General features: G+C 43.9%; 1 protein-coding gene across 1 annotated transcript in view; it reads right to left on the reverse strand.

The window, feature by feature from the left end:
* Positions 1-20,364, reverse strand: part of TRIO (trio Rho guanine nucleotide exchange factor) — a 237,590-nt gene that overhangs the window by 131,817 nt on the left and 85,409 nt on the right. Inside the window, exons 10-17 of the mRNA XM_011951774.1 lie at positions 17,221-17,402; positions 16,063-16,264; positions 11,866-12,061; positions 10,985-11,151; positions 8,799-8,939; positions 6,936-7,127; positions 6,314-6,463; positions 1,290-1,404 (exon numbers count right to left, since the gene is read on the reverse strand). Coding sequence (XP_011807164.1) covers positions 1,290-1,404; positions 6,314-6,463; positions 6,936-7,127; positions 8,799-8,939; positions 10,985-11,151; positions 11,866-12,061; positions 16,063-16,264; positions 17,221-17,402 — 1,345 coding nt within the window. The remainder of the gene's footprint in view (positions 1-1,289; positions 1,405-6,313; positions 6,464-6,935; positions 7,128-8,798; positions 8,940-10,984; positions 11,152-11,865; positions 12,062-16,062; positions 16,265-17,220; positions 17,403-20,364) is intronic.

A 20,364-nucleotide genomic window follows, 5' to 3' on the forward strand; every position in this document is an offset into this window, starting at 1 on the left:
CTCTTACAGGAACTTAGTGCACTGACTTGAGCATAAATAAACCTTTCACCCCCAAGCAGGCTCTGAGGGAAATAGAACACTTCTATTTTAATTCTTCACAGCATCCAACATTAGGATATACAACAGCAAAGGCATAATGAAGATCTAATGAGGAAATAAATGAACCATAGTCTCCCTCTCACACACAAACGTGTGTCAAACTAGTGCAACCTAGAAAGGACCACAATATCTTCAATCAGAAAAGACAGTACACAACCAACAAATAAAAGCAATATTGAGAGATGGATGAAAGGACATTATTTTTATAGGAAATGAACCAAGTAAACCAATTATCAATGCAAACAACTTGCTGGCCCAGAAGACTTACTCATGCAGAAAAACGGTTGCTTTTGTGAGCTGCACATTTTTCCAGAAGAAAAAGTCCATCAATAAAAATGTTTTACTGATAGAACTTAGAGAATTATAGTAGTGTAACAAAGTTATTTTGTGACAACTAATAGATGAATCAGACGAGTAGACAGTAGAATGTAATGCAGAAAGTTTTCGTCTAGCATATTGTTTTGAAAAGTGTGAGATGAATCATTTGCTAACTGATTATCACAATTTTTTTCCTATAAAACTCAACTTAGGCTGTGTAGCCCTGGTCAAAGTTACTTGCTCTGTGCCTTAGTTTCTTTATCCATTTTCCTTCCACATCAATCCTATTACAATTTAGTATACATTTTCCCAGACCTTTTTCTAAGCACTTACACACACATACACACACACACACACAGACACACACACAAACATGGTTTCATAGGTTTTTATACTCAAATGACATAACCTACATATTATTATTTTTCAATTTGTTTTTATTAACTATGCCTTAGGTATACAAAATTGATAATACTTTATAGTGATAAAATTGGGATGTATTTTCTCAATTTGAGCCTTTAAAAATACTTTGCTTATAGGTAACTCTGGTTTTTCCTTTCCCCCTATTTATTTTTCACTTACTTTGACAAAATAGCCAATGGCAGTAAATATCATCCTGATTTTGCATTTTCTCCTTGTTTATATTCTTCAATTTATTCAATAAATTATCAACCTATTCAATATAATATCAGCCTATACATTGGTTTAATCTTTCATTATTAAACTAAGATCATTAGTAAGGGCTTCATTAACAGGAAACGGACATTTAAAATGAAACTGAGGTTGAGAGCTCAGAACACGTCGTGCAGGCTCCTTCCGTCGCTCGCCAGGCATGCCCCGGGCCGCCCCTGGGGATTCCCAGCTCTACTCACTTTTCACTTGCTGTTCAGGGGCTTTGATGTGCGTCACCATTCCTGGCATGTTCACACTGTTCCTGTGCAGGTATTTCAGGAAGACATCTGCATTCCTCCGAGCAAGGGTGCAAGCCTAAAAAACAATGGAGATCAATGTGTTGCTAATCTGACTTCTACAAATGTGTATTTGGAGTACACATCACTGGGCTCTAATGTATGTCTTTACCTACAACATTTATCTGGCCACTTTCTGATTTAGAAAATGCATAGGATAAAACCTAATTCAATTTAAAAAAATCTCTCTTTCCTGAAGCCCTCGCTCTGATGACACCTGCTGCTACATTCTGCCCTATAGAGAGGCCCATGGGGCAGGAAACAGAGGGCAGCCCCTGCTTTATGGTCACAGAGGAAGGGAAGCCCTGTCTCTGCCCAGCCTGGAGAGGTTTGCACACCTGGCCTGCCCCTGGATCACAGCCTGAGTGAGACCTTAAGCTGCAGAACTCCGCTGGGCTGTGCCTGGATTTCTATGTAGGGTAGACAGTAAACATTTTCAGTTTTGGGGGCGGTCATACAGTCTGTTTCTCCGTCACAACTACTCAAACCAACAACCAATGAAAGTAGCCACAGGTGACAGGTAAACTATGTAGAGGCAGCCCAACTTAGCCCTCAGTTCATAGTTTGCCAACCCTGGTTGAAGCTTTGTTATGTGATGTCATTGTGGTAACTGACAGTATGTATTTATGTTTATGCAGCCGGATAAACCAAACCAGTTTCAATCATATATTTTAAAATAAGGGTTTTATATAAAAGAATACAAATATAAAATCAAAGAAGGAAAAAAACCCTTTAATTATATTTGAATTGGAAACATCTTGCACATTTCCTGTCTTGGGTCTGGAATTAATCTTTTCTTCAAGGAGCTCTATCTCCTTCTAGTGGTAAACGGTATTTAGAGCCCACAGTCTAGTCATCCGGGATGATCAGGGCTTTTGGGTTGGTCACTGTTTCCAGACCTTTCCAGTAGATGGAGTGAGGCTATCTTTTTTTCAATTAAGAGAAAAACATATCATGAGTTCCTACTGATCCGTGTGAAATTTCAAGTTGTCTGATATGGTCTGGCTCTGTGTTCCCACCCAAATGTCATCTTGAATTGTAATCCGAATTGTAATCTACACGTTAGGGGAGAAACCTCGTGGGAGGTGACTGAATCACGGGGTGGTCCCCCATGCTGTTCTCGCGCAGCGAGTGAGCTCTCACAAGATGTGATGGTTTTGTGAGGGACTTTTCTCTGCTTCGCCCTGTACTTCTCTCATTCTTCTCCTTCCTGCACCATGTGAAGAAGGACGTGTTTGCTTCCCCTTCTGCAGTGACGGTAAGTTTTCTGAGGCCTCCCCTGTCCTGTGGAACTGTGAGTCAACTAAACCTCTTTCTTTTATAAATTACCCATTCTCAGGTATTTCTTCATAGGAGCATGAGAATGGACTAATACAGTGTCAAAACCAAACAACAAGGAAGATGCTGAAGACTACGAAGGTGATGGCTAAGGACAGCTAAGCAACCTGCCTTGAAGGGGCTCCTATGGATAGGACAAGCGGCATGTTAAAAGATAAATGACAGAGACTGCTTTGAAACACACCAAATATATTTAAATCCATGATGATACCAAAAAAAAGTCATATGTAGAAGTTACTATAGCAACAATTCATTATCCTGAAAATGGCAAATAAAAAGGATCAAGCAAGCATTTACTCTGCCTTTTCTCGACAAACTCTATTTTAGAGTAACCAAATAGCTGAGAGGGAATAATTCCAGATAATCGAGGCCAAAGGAAATGACAGAATTAGAGTATCACCATTTTGCAATTCCTAAAAACCGGTTACCACCACTGGGTACTAACCCCATTAGCTGAAAGGCGGAAGGGAAGTACGGAGGGGTGAATTGCACTCAACATACCTGAACCACTGATCAATCTTCTTACCAATCACAGAGACAGAGAACTAGACATGATGTGTCTCCTGAGCAACCCCATAGGAAGCACAAGCACCACTGGCAAAGTTTTCCAAGCTCACTCGTGCTCTCTCGCTCTCTCTCACCCCCACCTCTTTCTTCCCCCCCCCCCCCCCCCCCCCCCCTTTCAAACCAGCTCTGATCAAGGCTCACAACCTAACAAAAATCTAGAAATTGTGGATGGTGCTAAATGACTCCACAGGATGTAATTACCAATCTGGAATGGGGGAAATGCCACAATCTGAGGAACCTATTTCTTCAATGAATAAATAGTAATGAAAGGAGGGAGTATTGTTTAGATTAAAAGTGATTCCAAAGACATACCCAACCAAATCCATATGTGGACCCTGTTTGAATCTCAATTAAAACCATGTATAAAAAGACATTTGTAGGCCACGTGTGGGGGCTCATGCCTGTAATACCAATACTTTGGGAGGCCAAGGTGGGAGGATCACTTGAGCCCAGGAGTTTGAGACTAGCCTGGGCAACATAAGAAGACCCCGTCACTACAAAAAAATACAAAAATTAGCCAGGTGTGGTGGCAAGTGCCTGTAGTCTGGCTCCTTGGGCGCGGAGCTGGGACGATCACTTAAGCCCAGGAGCCTAAGGCTGTAGTGAACTATGATCACACCCGTGCACTCCAGCTTGGGTGACAAAGGAAGACTCTGTCTCAAAAAAAAAAAAAAAAAAAAAAAGACATTTACAGAACAATCAGAAAAAATTTTTACAATGCTGGATTTCAGATAATATTAAAGAATTACTATTAATTTTTAAGATAAGATAATGGTATTTTATTTGTATTTCTGAAAGGGAGAATTTACTGTTTAAATTCACAAATAAAATGATAAATCTAGAATTTTAAATAATCCACTGAAGGTGGATATAGGCCCATATATTGGTAATCAGTGAAGATGGGTGAGTAAAACAGGAGGAGAATCCATTCTCTCTACTTTTGTATATATCTTCAAATTTCCACAATAAAAAGGTACTTAAATATCCTATACACAAACACCACAAAATCCAAGTTGAACAAAGGAATCCAAAAAGGCTTGTGATTACAGATGCTCCTTGACTTACCCTGATAAACCCATTGTAAGTTAAGTTAAAAATATTGTAAGTCAAAAATGAATTGATTGCACCTAATCTACTCAACATCCCAGTTTAACTTAGCCTAGTTATCTTACATGTGCTCAGTTTAAGCCTACAGTTACCCTGGCCTGCAGCTGGGCAAAACCATCTAAAACAAAACCTATTTTATAATCCCATGTTGACTATCTCATGTAATTTATTGAATGCTGCACTGAAAGTGAAAATCAATGGTTGTTTAGCATTTGACGTGCAGGTTCTACTGAATGCACAGCGCACTGGCACCAAAAAGTCGAAAAATCACAAGTCAAACCACCGTAACTTGAGGACTGCCTGTATTTTTGTTTTGTAATTTTACCTAAATAGCTATCTTAATTACATGAACTAAGTGGTATTCATTTTTCTTTCATACTAAATGGATCCTGGACAAAGAGGGGAGAATTCTAATGATTCCACCTCGAAATCCTAATAGTGGTCAGCATTTAGAAAACTCAAGCAGCAGGGACATGATGGGGGTAGGGGCTTAAAAAAGGTGTTGACATAGTTATAACGACTGACTGTGGAAACTGTGACGGTTTTCTCACCCCGCGAGCTTGCTTAAAAAGAAAACCACTGTGGTGGGAGCACAAAGTAAGTTACCAGATATAATTTCCAAAAAGTTACAATTTATCCTCACAGACTGAACAATAACTCTGTCCGTCAGATGATGGACTTCAGAAAAAAACACAGAAAGTATTAAGTGTAACAGGAAAGTGGTCAGAGAGGTGAGAACGCTGAAGCAATGAGGAGGTAAGGAGGAAAAGTGACCACCACCCCTACTTTTAATGGGTCTGGGTGGTGATAACAAGCAGAGCCTCAGAATTTCTCTAAGAGCCCAAGAATGCAACATGGAACATTCAGCACCAAATGTTGCTAAATGTTTCAACTACTTTGAAAAATTTAACTGTTCCAAAGCACATCTGTGACCATGTATGAGTAAATGTGACATACATAAAAATATGACAGAGCACTGTAGGCCCAACTACTAGGGAGGCTGAAGTGGGAGGACGGCTTAAGCCCAGGAAGTTTAAGGCTTCAGAGAGCCGTGATTGTACCACTGCACTCCAGCCTGGGTGACAGAGTGAGACCTTTTTTCTGAATTAAAAACAAACAAACCAAAAAAAGAACAAGCAGTCTTGAAAAATTCCTCATTTAAAGCTTTTCAGAGAGAAAACTCCCCGCCTGGTCTGCATGTGACACACTTCTCTTGTCAGAAGCGCTTCCTGAGTAGGTATCAGTGACTGCCACCCCAAGCCGTGTGGCCTTTGCACCGTGTCTCCTCCATGCCACGCTTACACCTCTTCTGAGATGCACTCTTCGTTCCCTCTGAAGGGAATGAAGAAGCTGAGTTTCCAAAGGAAGATTATTTTAAGCTATATTTGTATTGTTTTTCACCAAATCAATCAACCAATCAATCGCTCTGTCTCCAGAATCACTTGGTATTGTGACTTCCAACCAATCCTTATTCATACAGATTTTCAGCTATTTCCCTGTGAAAACTAGAAAGACAGGGCAATCGCATATGAAAAAGATGTTAAGGTTTTCTTTCTTCAGCTGACTTCTCACTGATGCGATACCGCCCTTGTTACATTCCACAGCAGGCAAGAGCTGTGGGGCACGCTCCCTTAGGAAACGATGACTGTGCCATGCGCACCTGGCAGGCAGGAAGCCTCTGCTGGGTGCACTGCCCGCAGCGCTGCCCCTACCTTCAGGCAGGAAGCCTCTGCTGGGTGCACTGCCCGCAGCGCTGCCCCTACCTTCAGGCAGGAAGCCTCTGCTGGGTGCACTGTCCGCAGCGCTGCCCCTACCTTCAGGAAAGAAGCCTCTGCTGGGTGCACTGTCCGCAGCGCTGCCCCTACCTTCAGGCAGGAAGCCTCTGCTGGGTGCACTGCCCACAGCGCTGCCCCTACCTTCAGGAACGCCTCCTTCTGCTCCAGGTGCTTGCTGATCATCGGTGTCACGTGGTCTGTCTCCGAGTTTGGGCCCAGCTTATCCGCCCCGCCACACCAGTCTTCTTCTCTCTTGTACTCCTGTTCCAGGCTCTCGAGGACGCTGCAGACCTGTAAGCAGGAAAAGTTCGAGGCTCAGACTTGGCATCTGCCATTGCCGACTGGTATCTCTGGAAAGCCCTGTCAGTCGGGCTCTGGGGATGAAGATGCTGTCGGGAAGATCACATAAGAAGGAGCCATGGGCTCTATCTGGCTGGAGAACAACTACAGGGTCAAAAGCAGGCAGACCTTTCAGAGCAAGAACAAAACCAAAGCAAATATCCTGTCTCCCTCTGATGTGTTTCAGGTCATATGTTTAAATGGCAAGAAGAGAGGTGTCTTCTCAGCTACTTTCTAGCTTATTATTCTTTGACATCTAAGGTATACAGGAATAATTTTAACTCCAGAATGCCCTTTCCCTGCTTGACTTGCAACTGATTGGTTCAATAATGACTGACATGTCAACAATGATTGAGTTGTCCCAATAAATTAAGCTCAAAATAAAGTATCAGTGGAGAGTTCAAGAGAGGGAATCTCTCCCGACCTGCTCTGAGGTTTTGTAGAAAGCGACAGAGGCGTTGACGAGCTTGAGGCGATCTTCCATCTTGAGCATGAGCTGCTGCCAGTGAGATGCCACCTTCTCGGCGCAGTCCCGGATCATGTCCATATCGTAGTGGTTGGCCTGTAGCATAGCTTCTGCCTTCTGCTGCACCTGCAGCGCACTCTGATGTGTTTTCTAGAGACAGACAAGAAAAGGGAAGCCTTATTTGTCAGAGTGTCCCCACTGACTAGAAAGCAACCAGGATGGCTACAGTTACTCTGGTCTTCATGATTTTGTGGAAATACCTTCAGTTAATACTCACTAGGACGCTTCTAAAAGCACAACAGACAGTTTAGGAAAAAAGGTTTCATGTCCAGGAACAACTAGGTCTATGTTTAAATTAGCTAAATGAAGGATGAAATTCATCAGGACCTCCCAGAATGGGTCTCAATTGTAGGGTTCTTAGTCTGAAAGAAGCAGTTGAAATGTTCCAAGTTTATTATTCCTATTTATCCTTCTCATAAGAGCTGCTGGAAGCAAATGAACAAGTAGAGAAAAGGTGGCCAGAGTGAACGCCTTTTATTTTCACTTGCAACTTAAACTTTAGACTCCAGTGAAAACTTTTCAAGAACTATTGATTTTAAAAAGGAAAGGAAAAACAAATAAAAAGCTAAGAATGAAACAACTGTGTTCTCTGGAGGTCCACGCCATCTGACAAATCTATACAAACAGCATGGCAAATGCAGTAAGATTTTGCTCATCTGTCCTCACAGAAGAGCCAGGACGGGCTGAGAAGTCAGCTTCCCTCCAGTGAGGCCGTAGAGCCAAGGGAGGGAGTGGTCAGGGAGAGCACAGGTCTCTGAGGATACAAGATTTTTTTTAAACAACAGCAAAACCTTTCATTTCACCTGAAAAAGTACAAATGATCCCATAAAACACTATATACAATATATTCTAATCCTTTACCCAGACACAGTGATTTGTTACTTGCAATTTATATTACTAGAAATCCCTTGGCACAGTATACAGATGCCCAGAATTTGTACCTCAGGAAGAGGTGTTAATGCATGTCCAATGGCATCAAGCAGTTGACAATAAATTAATCTAGGGAATAAATTAGTGGCAACTTCTATAGCTTTCTTCTCTGGCTGACAACATGTGAGCAGAGGAGGGGAGATAACATTTCTGTAATCAAATTACCTCGCCACTACCAATCAGAACCATTACCCATGTGCCCTACCCGTATCAAAAAAATAAAACATTAGTCCACATGCTGACAGTGAATTGGATCAGGCCTGGATTTAGCCTGAGTCATTTTGCTACAGTTCTGGCATACAGACCCTTGTCATGGTGAACATGGCTGCTTTTAAGCAGGAATCTGAGGAGTTCTGCTGTCGGCATCGTTTACTGACTGATAGTGAATTCATGATATACACCTGGTCTTGGTGAGCTCTCTGCTTGGTTGAGGTTGGTAACATAGGAGAAATAGGTCTCATACTTATGAGACCAGAAAGATATTAGAAAACTTCAGCTGAGACTGCAATGTGGGCTCCTTGGTTCTGAGCTGTTCCAGATCAGAGAAAGTGCATCTTGCCAGGACCCCTACAATAGGAGAACAACAGGAACTCCCTGGTTTCTGAGACCGTTGGGATCCTTGCAGTGAGGCTGCCTGTCTGGGATGCAAATCCTCACCTCACCGTGGCGCCACACTGTTTCCCTCTCCTGAAATCAACTGCAGACTTAGAAGCACTGTCAATTTGGGTCCTCTGAGTTGTCTTTACCAATCCAGCCCCGTGTGGCTCCCATGGTCAGTGCCATGTGGGGGATTCAGGATGTTTGTTCCAAGGAATGAAAGAGCCAAAGCACAGACAGGCCCAGTGCCCTTACCTCAATGGCATGCTGGAACTGCTCATGCTCTCGTTGGAGCTGCTCTGCCTCTTGTAACGAGCTGGCTGTGATAAGTCCGGCATTTAACATGGACTCTCCGTTGCGGATCCAACCCAGCACCTGAAACATTACACAGGGTAACTCCAAGCAGCGGACTTTCCAGAGAATCCTGTGGACCATCAGGGGTGAGATATGAGCGTGCAAGGTGGTCCAGTTGCTCTTGGCAGGTACAAGGCACTGATGGCTTCATCATCCTCCTGGCAACAGCCTGATGTTCTTCCATGGTACCTGATTGCAAATGCTGCATCTTTTTAATTAGTTCTGTTATTTTTAGTAGCAAACGGGAAATGAAAAGGTGGAGGGTCCAGTGGATTGTTGATACTAGTCCACAAGTCAGAACAGATTAAGGGCTACATTTTAGAAAACCTACTGACATCAAGAATTCCTTGATAATCAAGAAAAGCGTTTTTCATTCTCTTTCAGCATTTTTAGGACTGAAAAATTGGCAACTGCTTGAAAAGTGGGAACTAATTTATTTCACGCACTAATTTTCCAATTTAATTGCAGTGTTGAACGGCATAATAAAAAAGTATGAATAACACTGTGCTACAATGATCAGGTTCAAACCATGAGCTTCTCAACTGCACGCACACTCAGAGGAAGTCAATTCTGACAGTGGAAACCACAGATTGTGGGAGGTCTTCTGGATAGCTGGGTGTGGAAGAGACCTCAAGTAACCTATATAATACCTATTGCCCTCTCGTTTACTTAGCACAGAAGTACTTCTATTGTCTAAGCCCCCTCCCAAAGTTGGGGCTTTACTTAGAAAAACTCCAACTAAGTAAAACCCCAACTTTGAGAGAGGGCTTAAACAATAAAACCACTTCTGTGGCTGGGGTTTTCTAAGTAAAACCCCAACTTTGGAAGAGGGCTTAAACAATAAAACCACTTCTCAGCTCCTATTACAGCTTGGCTACAGTAATGTACAAGTCTAGCCAATGAAAGCAAAGCAGGAATCTCTGGGGAAGTTTGTGAAAATATTTCTCTTCTGACAGAGGGGCTGCCTCTTTCTCATTATGTGTTCCCCTTCCTGATAATCTGGGATATGGAGGCGATAGCTGGAGCTACAACAACCACTTGGCAACCAGAAGGGAAAGGCCGCCCATCACCAAGATCTCAGCCTAATGTACCACGGGAGCACTAAACGCAGACCAGCTATCTTCTATATCCTGACTTGTCACATGGGGAAAACACCTTTTCAAAGCCACTAGTTTTTGGTCTCTGTTATAGGCAAAGGCAAATCCTAAGGGATACATTTATTTACTCCGTTATTTCTTAAATAAATTGCTTTGTGTTTTTGCAAGAAGGAGCACTTTGTTAGCAGGTCACAACACTTGTTTATATGTAAAAATACCCACGCTACAGATGGCATGTGGGAAACCAAAAGGTGCTCTTTTCAACAGTTCTGACTGAAGAGTCTACCTGCTCCAGCGTGAGTGTCACCTACTTCTGCACCACCTCCTGCTCATGGTCCAGAGGCATCTTCAGTCCCCTCCAACCAAACTCACTTTCTGTTTGCTTTCTCTGCATCTTTCAGGGCACCACAAACTTTTCTCTCCCTCAAGCCAGTTAATAAAATGTCATATCCACGCCAGTTAATAAAATGTCATATCCACGCATAGAATCCCACTGGTACCGAGCCAAAAGCAATCCCTTCCCCATGTTCTATTTTCACTTTGTCATGCCATCAGGATGTGGTATTACGGTATCCTGATAACACAAGAAATGACCCAGGCATATGGAGTCTGAGAAACAATCCAGATCCCAACAGTACTGGGCAGAAAAAGTCATGTAAGAGGCAATATGCTCAGGGTTTCAAGCAAGAGACAATCAATATTGAAAGAAACCAAGGGCTGTTACCTTCTAGTGCTGCCCGTGCTGGGTGAACAGCCAGCCAGTCATCCTGGCCACTGGCTCCCTTTTCACACATTAGGGATGGCTGTAATGGCGGGTGTGTGTATGTGCGCATTATCTTATATATCAAGACAGCTGTGTTCTGAGCGGACACAATCCTCCCCAGTGCTACAGGTCAGAATTTCCAGGAAGTCGATGAGATATCAAACGTCTGTAGCGCAGCCTCCCCAAGCATCCAGTCGCTTGCTCACCTGTTTCACTTCTGCCTGCAGGTGGCGAAGCTGCACGCACTGCTCCAGGTGTTTCCGATGCTGCTCTGCAGCTAAATCCAATTCCTGCTGCTTTTCATGAAGAAACTCCAGCAGGTCCTGGACCCGAGTTGCCATATCTACATCTCTATCGCAAAGCAGCTCCACGCCTGTGGACATTAAAGGGAGACCCTAGAATTCAGCACTTCAACCTGCTGTTCTCAGAGGCGGATGGCACAAAAGCTGCTTTTGTGAATGATCTGCCCAGCTAGGGGCCAAGCCACTATGCTGAAGGGCAAGTTCAAGGAGGGCAATAGGTGTCAAAGCATGTACAGGCAATCAATCCACGTCCACATCCCATCCATGTCTACTCCCACACTGATAACTAGGAAAGTGTAGCATTCTTTACAAATGAGTGAATTTCAGGGTTTTTTGTTATCCTCATTACATGCAGTTTCTTCTTTAGTAAGTATTTAATTCGTTTGAAATGAATAATGCAATATGCAGGTGGTTGTTAAGTTTATAATACAATTCTGAATCTATAGTGACATCTGCTGGTAAAATATAAACTAAGAAAATAAAGAATGTGAAAATGTTTTCCTGGGATTTATAGTTCATTCACAGAGATACGATATGTCATCGTGAAAAATTAAAATTTATGATACTTAAAATAGTATGTGAGAATATCATGGGTGAGTACTCTAACCATGTTAGAATGTGACTGTATTACATAAAAATGCAAAACATTCTTTTAAAGAACAGGTATTTAGAATACCTATATCGTAGGAACTAACAAAATGTGCGGTCATCCCACTGAAATAAACTGAATTGCCATGAGGACATGAAGAAATCACAACGGACACAGATGGAATGAGCCCTCTTACCAGAGGCCTGGACCTCATTGACATACTGCAGAAGATCTTGCCCTTGGTGGATGACGTCAAAAGTCAAGTTGTTCATGGTCAAGGCTTTGTCTGCATGGTGCTGGAGGCGCTGCTCTGCGATCGTGAGATCTTCGGTGTCGAAGTCATTCATTTGCTGAGAAAGCTCATCATTCCAAGACTCGAGGTCTGAGATAATCTGAAAGAGGAATGTATTTAAGATCAAGACAAAAAATAAATACACGCAGCCACCTCTCACTCTGTACCAAGTAAGGAAGGAAGAGATGTCTCGCTGTCAAAGAACAGAGACGTCAAACACTTAAGATGCATGACTTTGGTGGTGTACAGATCACACCTCAATAAAGCTGTTTAAACAAATTAAACATAAATAAATAAATAAATAAATGGACACAGAAGCCAGATGAAGGGGTTCCCACTGGTCAAAGATACCAAAAGAGAAGATAAATAAATTACCGAAACTACGTAAAATATATTGTATATACAAAAATCCATTAATATTCCTAATGGTGTTCAAAAATAATAAGAGAAGCTAAAAGTCAAAAAAAAAAAAAAAAAGAAAGAAAGAAAAGAAAAAGCATTTGGTTTCTACTAGAAGTAGACAGTAAATTGGCTGGGGGTGGTGGCTCATGCCTAGAATCCCAGCACTTTGGGAGGCCAAGGTGGGAGGATCACTTGAGATCAGGAGTTCAAGAACAGCTTGGCCAACATGGCAAAACCCCATCTCTACCAAAAAATACAAAAATTAGCTGGACGTGGTGGCATGCGCCTGTAGTCCCAGCTACTCGGGAGGCTGACATAGGAAGATCGTTTGAACCTGGGAGGCGGAGGTTGCAGTGAGCTGAGATGGCACCATTACACTCCAGCATGGGCAACAGAGTAAAACCCTCTCTCAAAAAGAAAAAAAGAAAAAAAAAAGTAGATAGAAAACCAATCATTATCCTAAATATTAGCACTTAACTAAAAGATAAAAGAACATTTTATAATGAAGAATTCCTCTTTATAGATGAATCTAGTTATTAAATGCAGAAAGAATAATACAGTTGGAAAATTGTTTTCACATTCTCATAAGCAATGATCATCAGCACATAGTGAAATACTGTGAGAAAAAGGCTGAGGGGATTTAACCACAGAAGGCTCAGCATGATGGTGCCTGAACCGGCCTCACGGTCCCCAGGGAAGTGGGATTAGACAGGCCCAGCCTTCGCATGGGGAACTACGATGCACCACCTCGGAAAGACTCTTGCACAACAACAGAACCAGAATCAGGTCTTTGCATCTAACTTCTAAGTTTAGAGGAAACACCAGGGAAACTAAAAGTTACACAACCTAAAATAATACAAGTGAACAAACACTGAATGTGGGATCTGGTTCCTTTGACAACCGATCTAGTTATTTTAGCAAATGATGGCATGAAAAAAAGGGAGGAGGACAAAGGAGAGACAATTCTAGATTAAGAAACTGACCATTAAACACAAGAGCCAACCTCACGTGCCTCCTGAGGCACCCACATCAATCTGAACACGCTGTGAGTCAATGACAATAAGAAATGACTGCTAAATTGGGGAGATGTTTAGTTGATTGTGGGGATGTAAGAAAATGGCCTCATCTTTTAGAAAAGCCATTAGAAGTGAAAGAATAAGCTGGCAATGATTTCTCTAAAACACTATAGCACAGCAGTAACCAAAGAAGGTTAACCAGGCTGATAAAATCATGCTGAATTTGTGGGACAGGCACACGGTAGTTCCATTGTACTGCCCTCTGTACTTTTGTATAGCTTTGAAGACATTCATTCATTCATTCATTCATTCAGAGATGGAGTTTCACTCTTGTCACCAAGGCTGGAGTGCAATGGCGCGATCTCCCCTCACTGCAACCTCCGTCTCTGGGGTCAAGCAATTCTCCTGTCTGAGTCTCCGGAGTAGCTAAGATTACATGCCCCTGCCACCACGCCTGACTAATTTTTGTATTTTTAGTAGAGATGGGGTTTCACTATGTTGACCAGGCTGGTCTCGAACTCCTAACCTCAGGTGAGCCGCCCACCTCGGCCTCCCAAAGTGCTAGGATTACAGGCGCGAGCCACCACGTCCGGTCATAATAAACTTTAAAACATAACTCCATACTCCTGTGGGCCATCAGATGTGGCATCTTCCTCGATAAGAGAGGAAACCTGGCCAAAGCCGAAACTGCTCAGATTTTCATTTTTCAGGATTAAAGAGAACAGAGCTTCTCAGGCTGTGATCTTCTAACAGCTTCTGAACCATATCTGAAGCTGGCCTGAGACTGGGCTGCAGGTACAGCTTCCTCTATTCAGGATGCACTCCCCCAGGCTCTGAAACGCTAGCTCTATCTAGGACACTTGTAATTGTGTGGCTTCGCTGGGGGAAAAATGTATGTTTTTGTTTCCTGATCTGGTTCAATGAAACTGGAAGTACTTTCATATACTTACAATAAATACAATTTTTTTAATATTAAAAATTTTTTTTCTCTTTAAAATAGTATTAAGATAAATGAATCAATTCTTTTTTTCAAGTATCAAAATGTCCTGGAAGAAAAACTGCAACTAATGCTTCTGGTTGGTTTGTGTTTCCTAGTTGAAAATATTCAATATGCAGCTAAGTTTTACAAAAGTGAGTCCTTTGAAGTCAGAGAGGGGAGTGGGCCTGGATGGTCTCCCATTTAGTCTGTGCTGCTACCTTGGGGAGGCCATGGCAGGCCCTCACTGGGCAGAGGCCAGCGTGCAGGTGCCTCTTCTCTGCATAGCTCCATGTGGATCTAAAGGTCAAGACTCCGAGAGCACCTGAGTCGATTTCACCAAGCCACGTGTTTAGGGTTTGACTCCTTCCTTGTTATTCACTAATGACGAGAATGAGCAGAGCCAAAAAGGTCTGTTGTTGTTAATGAAAACAGTGCTGGAGATTTAGACAAGTGGCCAAGCAAAGGCATCCAAGAGAGTCCTGAGCAGGGCTGATTTGGCCCTCGCACCACAAACCAAAACCACCGCCCAGGGCAGGCCTACAGACAGGCCCGGGGGAAGCCACACGGCCCACTATGGGCAGAAGGTCCTTCCTGTGCCGAGGTGACTGAGGGCAGGCTACGCACAGCCCTGCCATCCCCAGCCCGAGTGGCAAGGACTGCTGATGAGTTCCAAACCAGAGACAAAAAATAAATATTAAGAGGGTGTGCTCTGCAGGTGTCTATCAGCAGTCACAGAGGAACCACAGGGCAGCCCAGAGGTATGTGGAGGAGGCCTTTGGACCGTCACAGCCACCAGCTGTACAGAGTGGCCAGACTCCAGGAGGGCAGGCTCACCCGCGGAGGGGAGCTTTGGCTCCTTTCGTCAGGTTCCCAGGTAAATTCACACGCATGCGACTGGACTGACTTCTGCTCGCACGGTGTCAAAAAAGAGAGCTCCTCCTAAGCACAGAACCCAGAACCACTCTCTTTTTGCTGAAGAAAGATAAAAGACACCTGTAACTTCTTTCTCCTGTCCACATATAAGGTGCAGAAGTCCATGTTTAGGTAAGAACTATGGATAATCTGAAAATGGGGGAAAATTGGGTTTTCTATTATCTAAAATGCTATGACCACAAGTCAGGGTTATTCCCACTCTGGGAGAGAGAAGGGCAAGAGAGAGAAAGACAGAAAGAGAAACGGAGGAAGCAAGGAAGAGAGAAGGTAAGAGAGAGAGAAGGTGGGGAGAGAGAGGAAAGGGGAGGGTGAGGACAGGAGGAGAGGGGGAAGGATGAGAAGACAACAGGGAGGAAGACAGGGAGGGCTGCTGCCTGAAGCTGATGACTGTGCCTAAGCTGAGGACAAGGGAGTGCTGTGTACGACCCAATCAAGGTTTAAACACCCCAAGACTGAGAGAAAGCTGTGCTGGCTTCCTTCGGTTCTGCTCAGCGCTTGCTGTGCTCTGCTCCTGCCACGGGAGCTGCCTGCTCTACTGTTTCCAATATTAGGGCCCAGGGTTGAGCATCCCCTGGCCTCCTAGGGATGATCCAATTCCAGCCTCCAGGAACCCTCTCTCCCTCCCGGACCCCTCCTGGTGCAGAGAGCGGGGGTGTGGGTGAGGGCACAGGACCTGAGCGGGGCAGAGACAAGAGGGCACTGGTGCTGTGGAGGAAGCCAAGGGCTCCCACAGGCAGGCAGGCAGGCAGGCGCCGGCCACTGGACACTCACGTCGATGGCGTCCCTCTCGAAGATCCGCAGCTGCAGGAAGAGCTCCAGCTTGATCTTGCGCTCCTGGAAGAGCTCCTCCATCTGTGACTGCGCCTCGTCCAGCTGCTGCAGCACCGTCTCAATGTGGTTGATGGAGCTGTTGTGGGGGGTCTTGTTACTGGAGATGGCAGAGTCCCTGCGAGAGCGCACAGAGGAACAGGAATTGGATGAGAAAGTCACACATTGTTAGATACCAGATCCGGCCACGCAAATCTTCAGGGGAAGAAAGCTGGCAGGAAGCTGCACTGCTTGTCTCAGAAAATGGAACGGGCGGGCTGCTCCCCTGCAAAACAATATTAGGCTTCCTCCTCGGAGCAATCCTGCTGAATATGAGGATACACTGAAGAACTTCTCTGGCATTTTCTGAAATCACTCTGTAAGAAGGCTAATAATTATAGAAAATCACGTTAGAGTTGTATTTTTAGCCACTTTTCTTGTTAAGTAAAAAATGGATGATACCTGGTTAGTATAAATGACAGAATCATATTGGACATGAGAGGTTAACCTTTAATGCAATCAATTAAGCCTTTATTAAGTAACTGCCTGCTGTCTCTCCCAGCAAAAGTGAACGTCATGTAAAGTTATCAGTCAACGACCTGAGAAACTGTCCTGAGTGATACAGTAGGGGGTTAAATGGTCCCCCTGACCCAATAAAAAAAATCTGCTTCCAGAGGAAACAAAACCAACCCTGGCTCTGCCTCCATATCCTGCTTTGAAGAGCGCTTGGGGGTGGGTGTCTGCCCCTTGCAGGCCTGGCTGAATCTGACGTTGGGAGGTGAATACTGCTGTCCTCTAGACCAGCCTGAGGGCGCAGTCCTCGGAGGCTCACATTAATCTCGTTTATAAAGAAGTGTCAATAATTACTAGCTGGATGCTAAGAGAAAATATTAAAATTATGTGGCTTATTAGTCAACGTTATAACAAAAACTATTATGAAGTTAAACTGTAAGGAAGGAGGGGAAAAGAAAAGAGAGAAGAGAGCCATTTCTCTCCTTTGCCTTCACGACGCTACTTGCTCTGCACTGAGCTGGACAGAGAATCAGAGCTGACTGCTCACAAGAGTAAAAAGGGAAGGGGAGTCACAGGCAGGGTTTCAGAATCTGTTTGGACCAGGAGAGGGGTGAGGCCCACCTGAGCTGCTGGATGAGGTCCTCCCCTTCCTTGATCACGTTGACTGTCACCTGCAGGGTGGTCTGCTGCTGCTGGCCGAAGCGCTTGATGAGGTCCTGCACGGCCTCCACCGACTCAGCATACACGTCGTCCAGCAGCTCCTTCTGCAGCTCCTCCAGCCACGTCCACAGCTGGGGAAGGGGAGAGGTGGGTGAGGCCGGCCGGCCTGGCTGCACCACCAGGTGGGCCGCCCAGTGTCCAAGTGGCCCCAGTGGAGACGGTGTATGACTTGCCCTGGGAGGGGACTGGTGACAGACCGCTCCCAGAGGGAAGGAAGGAAGGACAGGAGGGAGGGGCATCCAGTCCCACTGCCAGCGGAACACATGCACAACAAAAGCAGCATGCCACCGCCGCAGGGAGGAAAATAAACAGGCGGGCAGCACTGTCACAAAAGAGAAAAAGGAAAGGGAAGGGAAACTGCTCTTTCCCATTCTCCTGAGGCTCAATCCAGAGTGCGACGGAAATAAGAAAAGACCCTCAGTCCACAGAAACATCTGCTGACATAAGACACCTTCTCTGACATGTCTCAGGCTCTTACTTAGCAGGTGGACACTTTTATTTCAATTTTTCATTATTAAACCACTGACTTCCCCCGGAAGCACACAGAAGGAAGTGCACAATGCGGGGAAAGCAATTCACCACCGAGCCTGGCCCGGGACCAGGGTGTGGAGCTAGCGGGGTGACGGCACCAGCCCAGGCCCCACAGTCAGGCTGCCAACAGTTCGGGCCTTTGACGGAAAGAGTGTGCATGCCGAAAAGACGCAGACACCTCCACTGCCACCACCATCAAACAGGCTGCTGGAGACCTAGATGAGCAAAGGCACCCTGGAACGAGAGTGGCAAGAACGACTTCGGGCCTGGTGGGAGCTGGGGAGCAGAGCCTACTTCCTGCAAGTCCATTAACTCCTGCAGATCTCTGGGGTACTATTCATGGAACCGAAAAAGACAATTAATTACACTAAGCAGGCCCTGGTGGCTTGGCAGTGGTTTGTACGTGGAGAAAATGCTTTCAGCCTCCTCAGGGACTAAGAGTCAGCTCACACGTCTTCTGCATGCCTAGTGAGAACAGCCGGCTCAGCTGGCGAGACGGGGCAAGTCGGGACCTCCCGCTTGACACCCTGTCCAACGCCTGCTGCCTCAAGGCTCTTAAGTCAAAACTGCACGTGCAGAAAGAAACTGTGTGTGCATGTGGTCTTCTGTTTCCAAGCCAAGCTTTTTACAAAACAGTTTTACTGAGGACTAACTGACGTACTATAAGCTGCACAAATGTAAAGTGTCCAATGTGAGTTCTGACATTTGTCTACGCCCAGTTCACCGTGAGCCTCTCCCTCATCCCAAAGCTGGCTGATGCCCTCTGTCCTGCTCCCTCCCTGGCACTCACCTGTTCTCAGCTGCTAGAGATTACCTTGCATTTTCTAAAACAATTTCTAGAACTGGATGGGACAGTATGTACTCTTTTTTTTTTTTTTTTCTGTCCAGCTTCTTTCATTCAGCATAATTATCCTGAGATTTATCCACACTACTGTGTGTATCAAGGGTTCATTCCTTTTCGCTGTCGAATAGCAGTCCCTGTGTGTATGAAACCACAGTTTATCCCTTCATCTGCTGGTGGACATCTGGGTTATTTCCAGTTTGGAGCCACTACAAATAAAGCTGCTATAAACATTTGGGCACAGTCTCTGTATGAACGTATGATTTCCTTTCTTTTAGATCAATATCTAGGTATAGAATAACTGGATCATATGGTAGGTGTATGCTTAACTTCCTAACAAACTGTTAAGTTTTTCCAAAGTGGTGTATCATTTTTACCTTCCCACCAGCAGTGTATGAGAGTTTCAATGCCTCCACTTCCTCACCAGCAACTGATGTGGTCATTCTTCTTAACTTAAGCCATTCTAAATGAGTGTTATATCTCACTATGGTTTCAATTTGCAATTCCCTAATTATTAATGCTGGCAAATCCAAGCTAAGCTTTTAAGTGTTCTTCTGCTGTCAAACATATCTTTAAAAACACACTATTACCAGATGACTTAGTTTCTCTGAAATATGCATAGAGAAACCGACTTCCATTTGTAACAAAGAAAATCTTAGTATCAATTCCGTACTACAATTTGTTCCCTGAGCAATATTGACATACATAAAATATACTTTTATTGTTATTTGCAGGTCAACACACATTCAAAATACAGCAGGCCAATTTTAAAATAAGAAAAGTGCTGGCAAAGAAGTTATTTTTCAGTCCTGTTACTCAGTGTCCTAAGAATTAATTTTACTAAAAATATTAAAGTAAATAAAACATTTGTTACCTTCTCTCATATTATCCACCTATTTTTTGTGTCTAAGTTATCAAATTTCATACAGTTCAAGAATTTTAATCAATGGGGTTTTAGAGATAGGCCAGTTCAAAATTTTCATTCTCTAGATTAAGGAAGAGAAGCCCCAGGTGATGAAGCGATATGCCCAAAAGCTAGTATCAGAAAGAATACCTCGCCACAGTTGGCATCAATATTTAATTCCACGTGAAAATGCCACTCATCAACTCACCAAATATGAACTGATGCCCTGCACCATCTATAAAGGGTCTATAATCAATAAGATGCTTTCTTGTTCTTTTGTTTTTCTCTAAATTCTCATGAACATGGCAGCTGCATTTATAAATAGGAAAGATCATAGCATGAAGGACTCTTCCAATTTGCACTGACATTTCCCATGAAAAACATTCTAAATTGCTAAGTCACATAGTATAGTAGTAACAGTATTAGAAGACTTAGAGTAAGGCGATCTGGATTTAGGAAATGCTTTACAAAGCATTAGCTGTGTGACCTAAGAGATCACTTACTTTCTCAAGAGACTCAGTTTGCTAAAACAGGGATCTTAGGAATGCTAATGCCACCTCAGGGCGTCGATGAAAGAGGACACATTGGAGGAATTGCTGTTGACAGGAAGCCCGACAGGAGGGCTTCCTGTCAACAGCAATGCTCTGGACAGAATTATTACCCTGGTTATAAGGATGGACTTAAATTAACTGAACAGGCAAGATTTGCTCAAAGAAACCAAGTATGTGCCAACTTGGCTGCACTGAGCTATAACTAA

The sequence above is a fragment of the Colobus angolensis genome, unplaced genomic scaffold (assembly GCF_000951035.1).
Source record: "Colobus angolensis palliatus isolate OR3802 unplaced genomic scaffold, Cang.pa_1.0 Scaffold327, whole genome shotgun sequence".
NCBI classification, from domain to species: Eukaryota; Metazoa; Chordata; class Mammalia; order Primates; family Cercopithecidae; genus Colobus; species Colobus angolensis.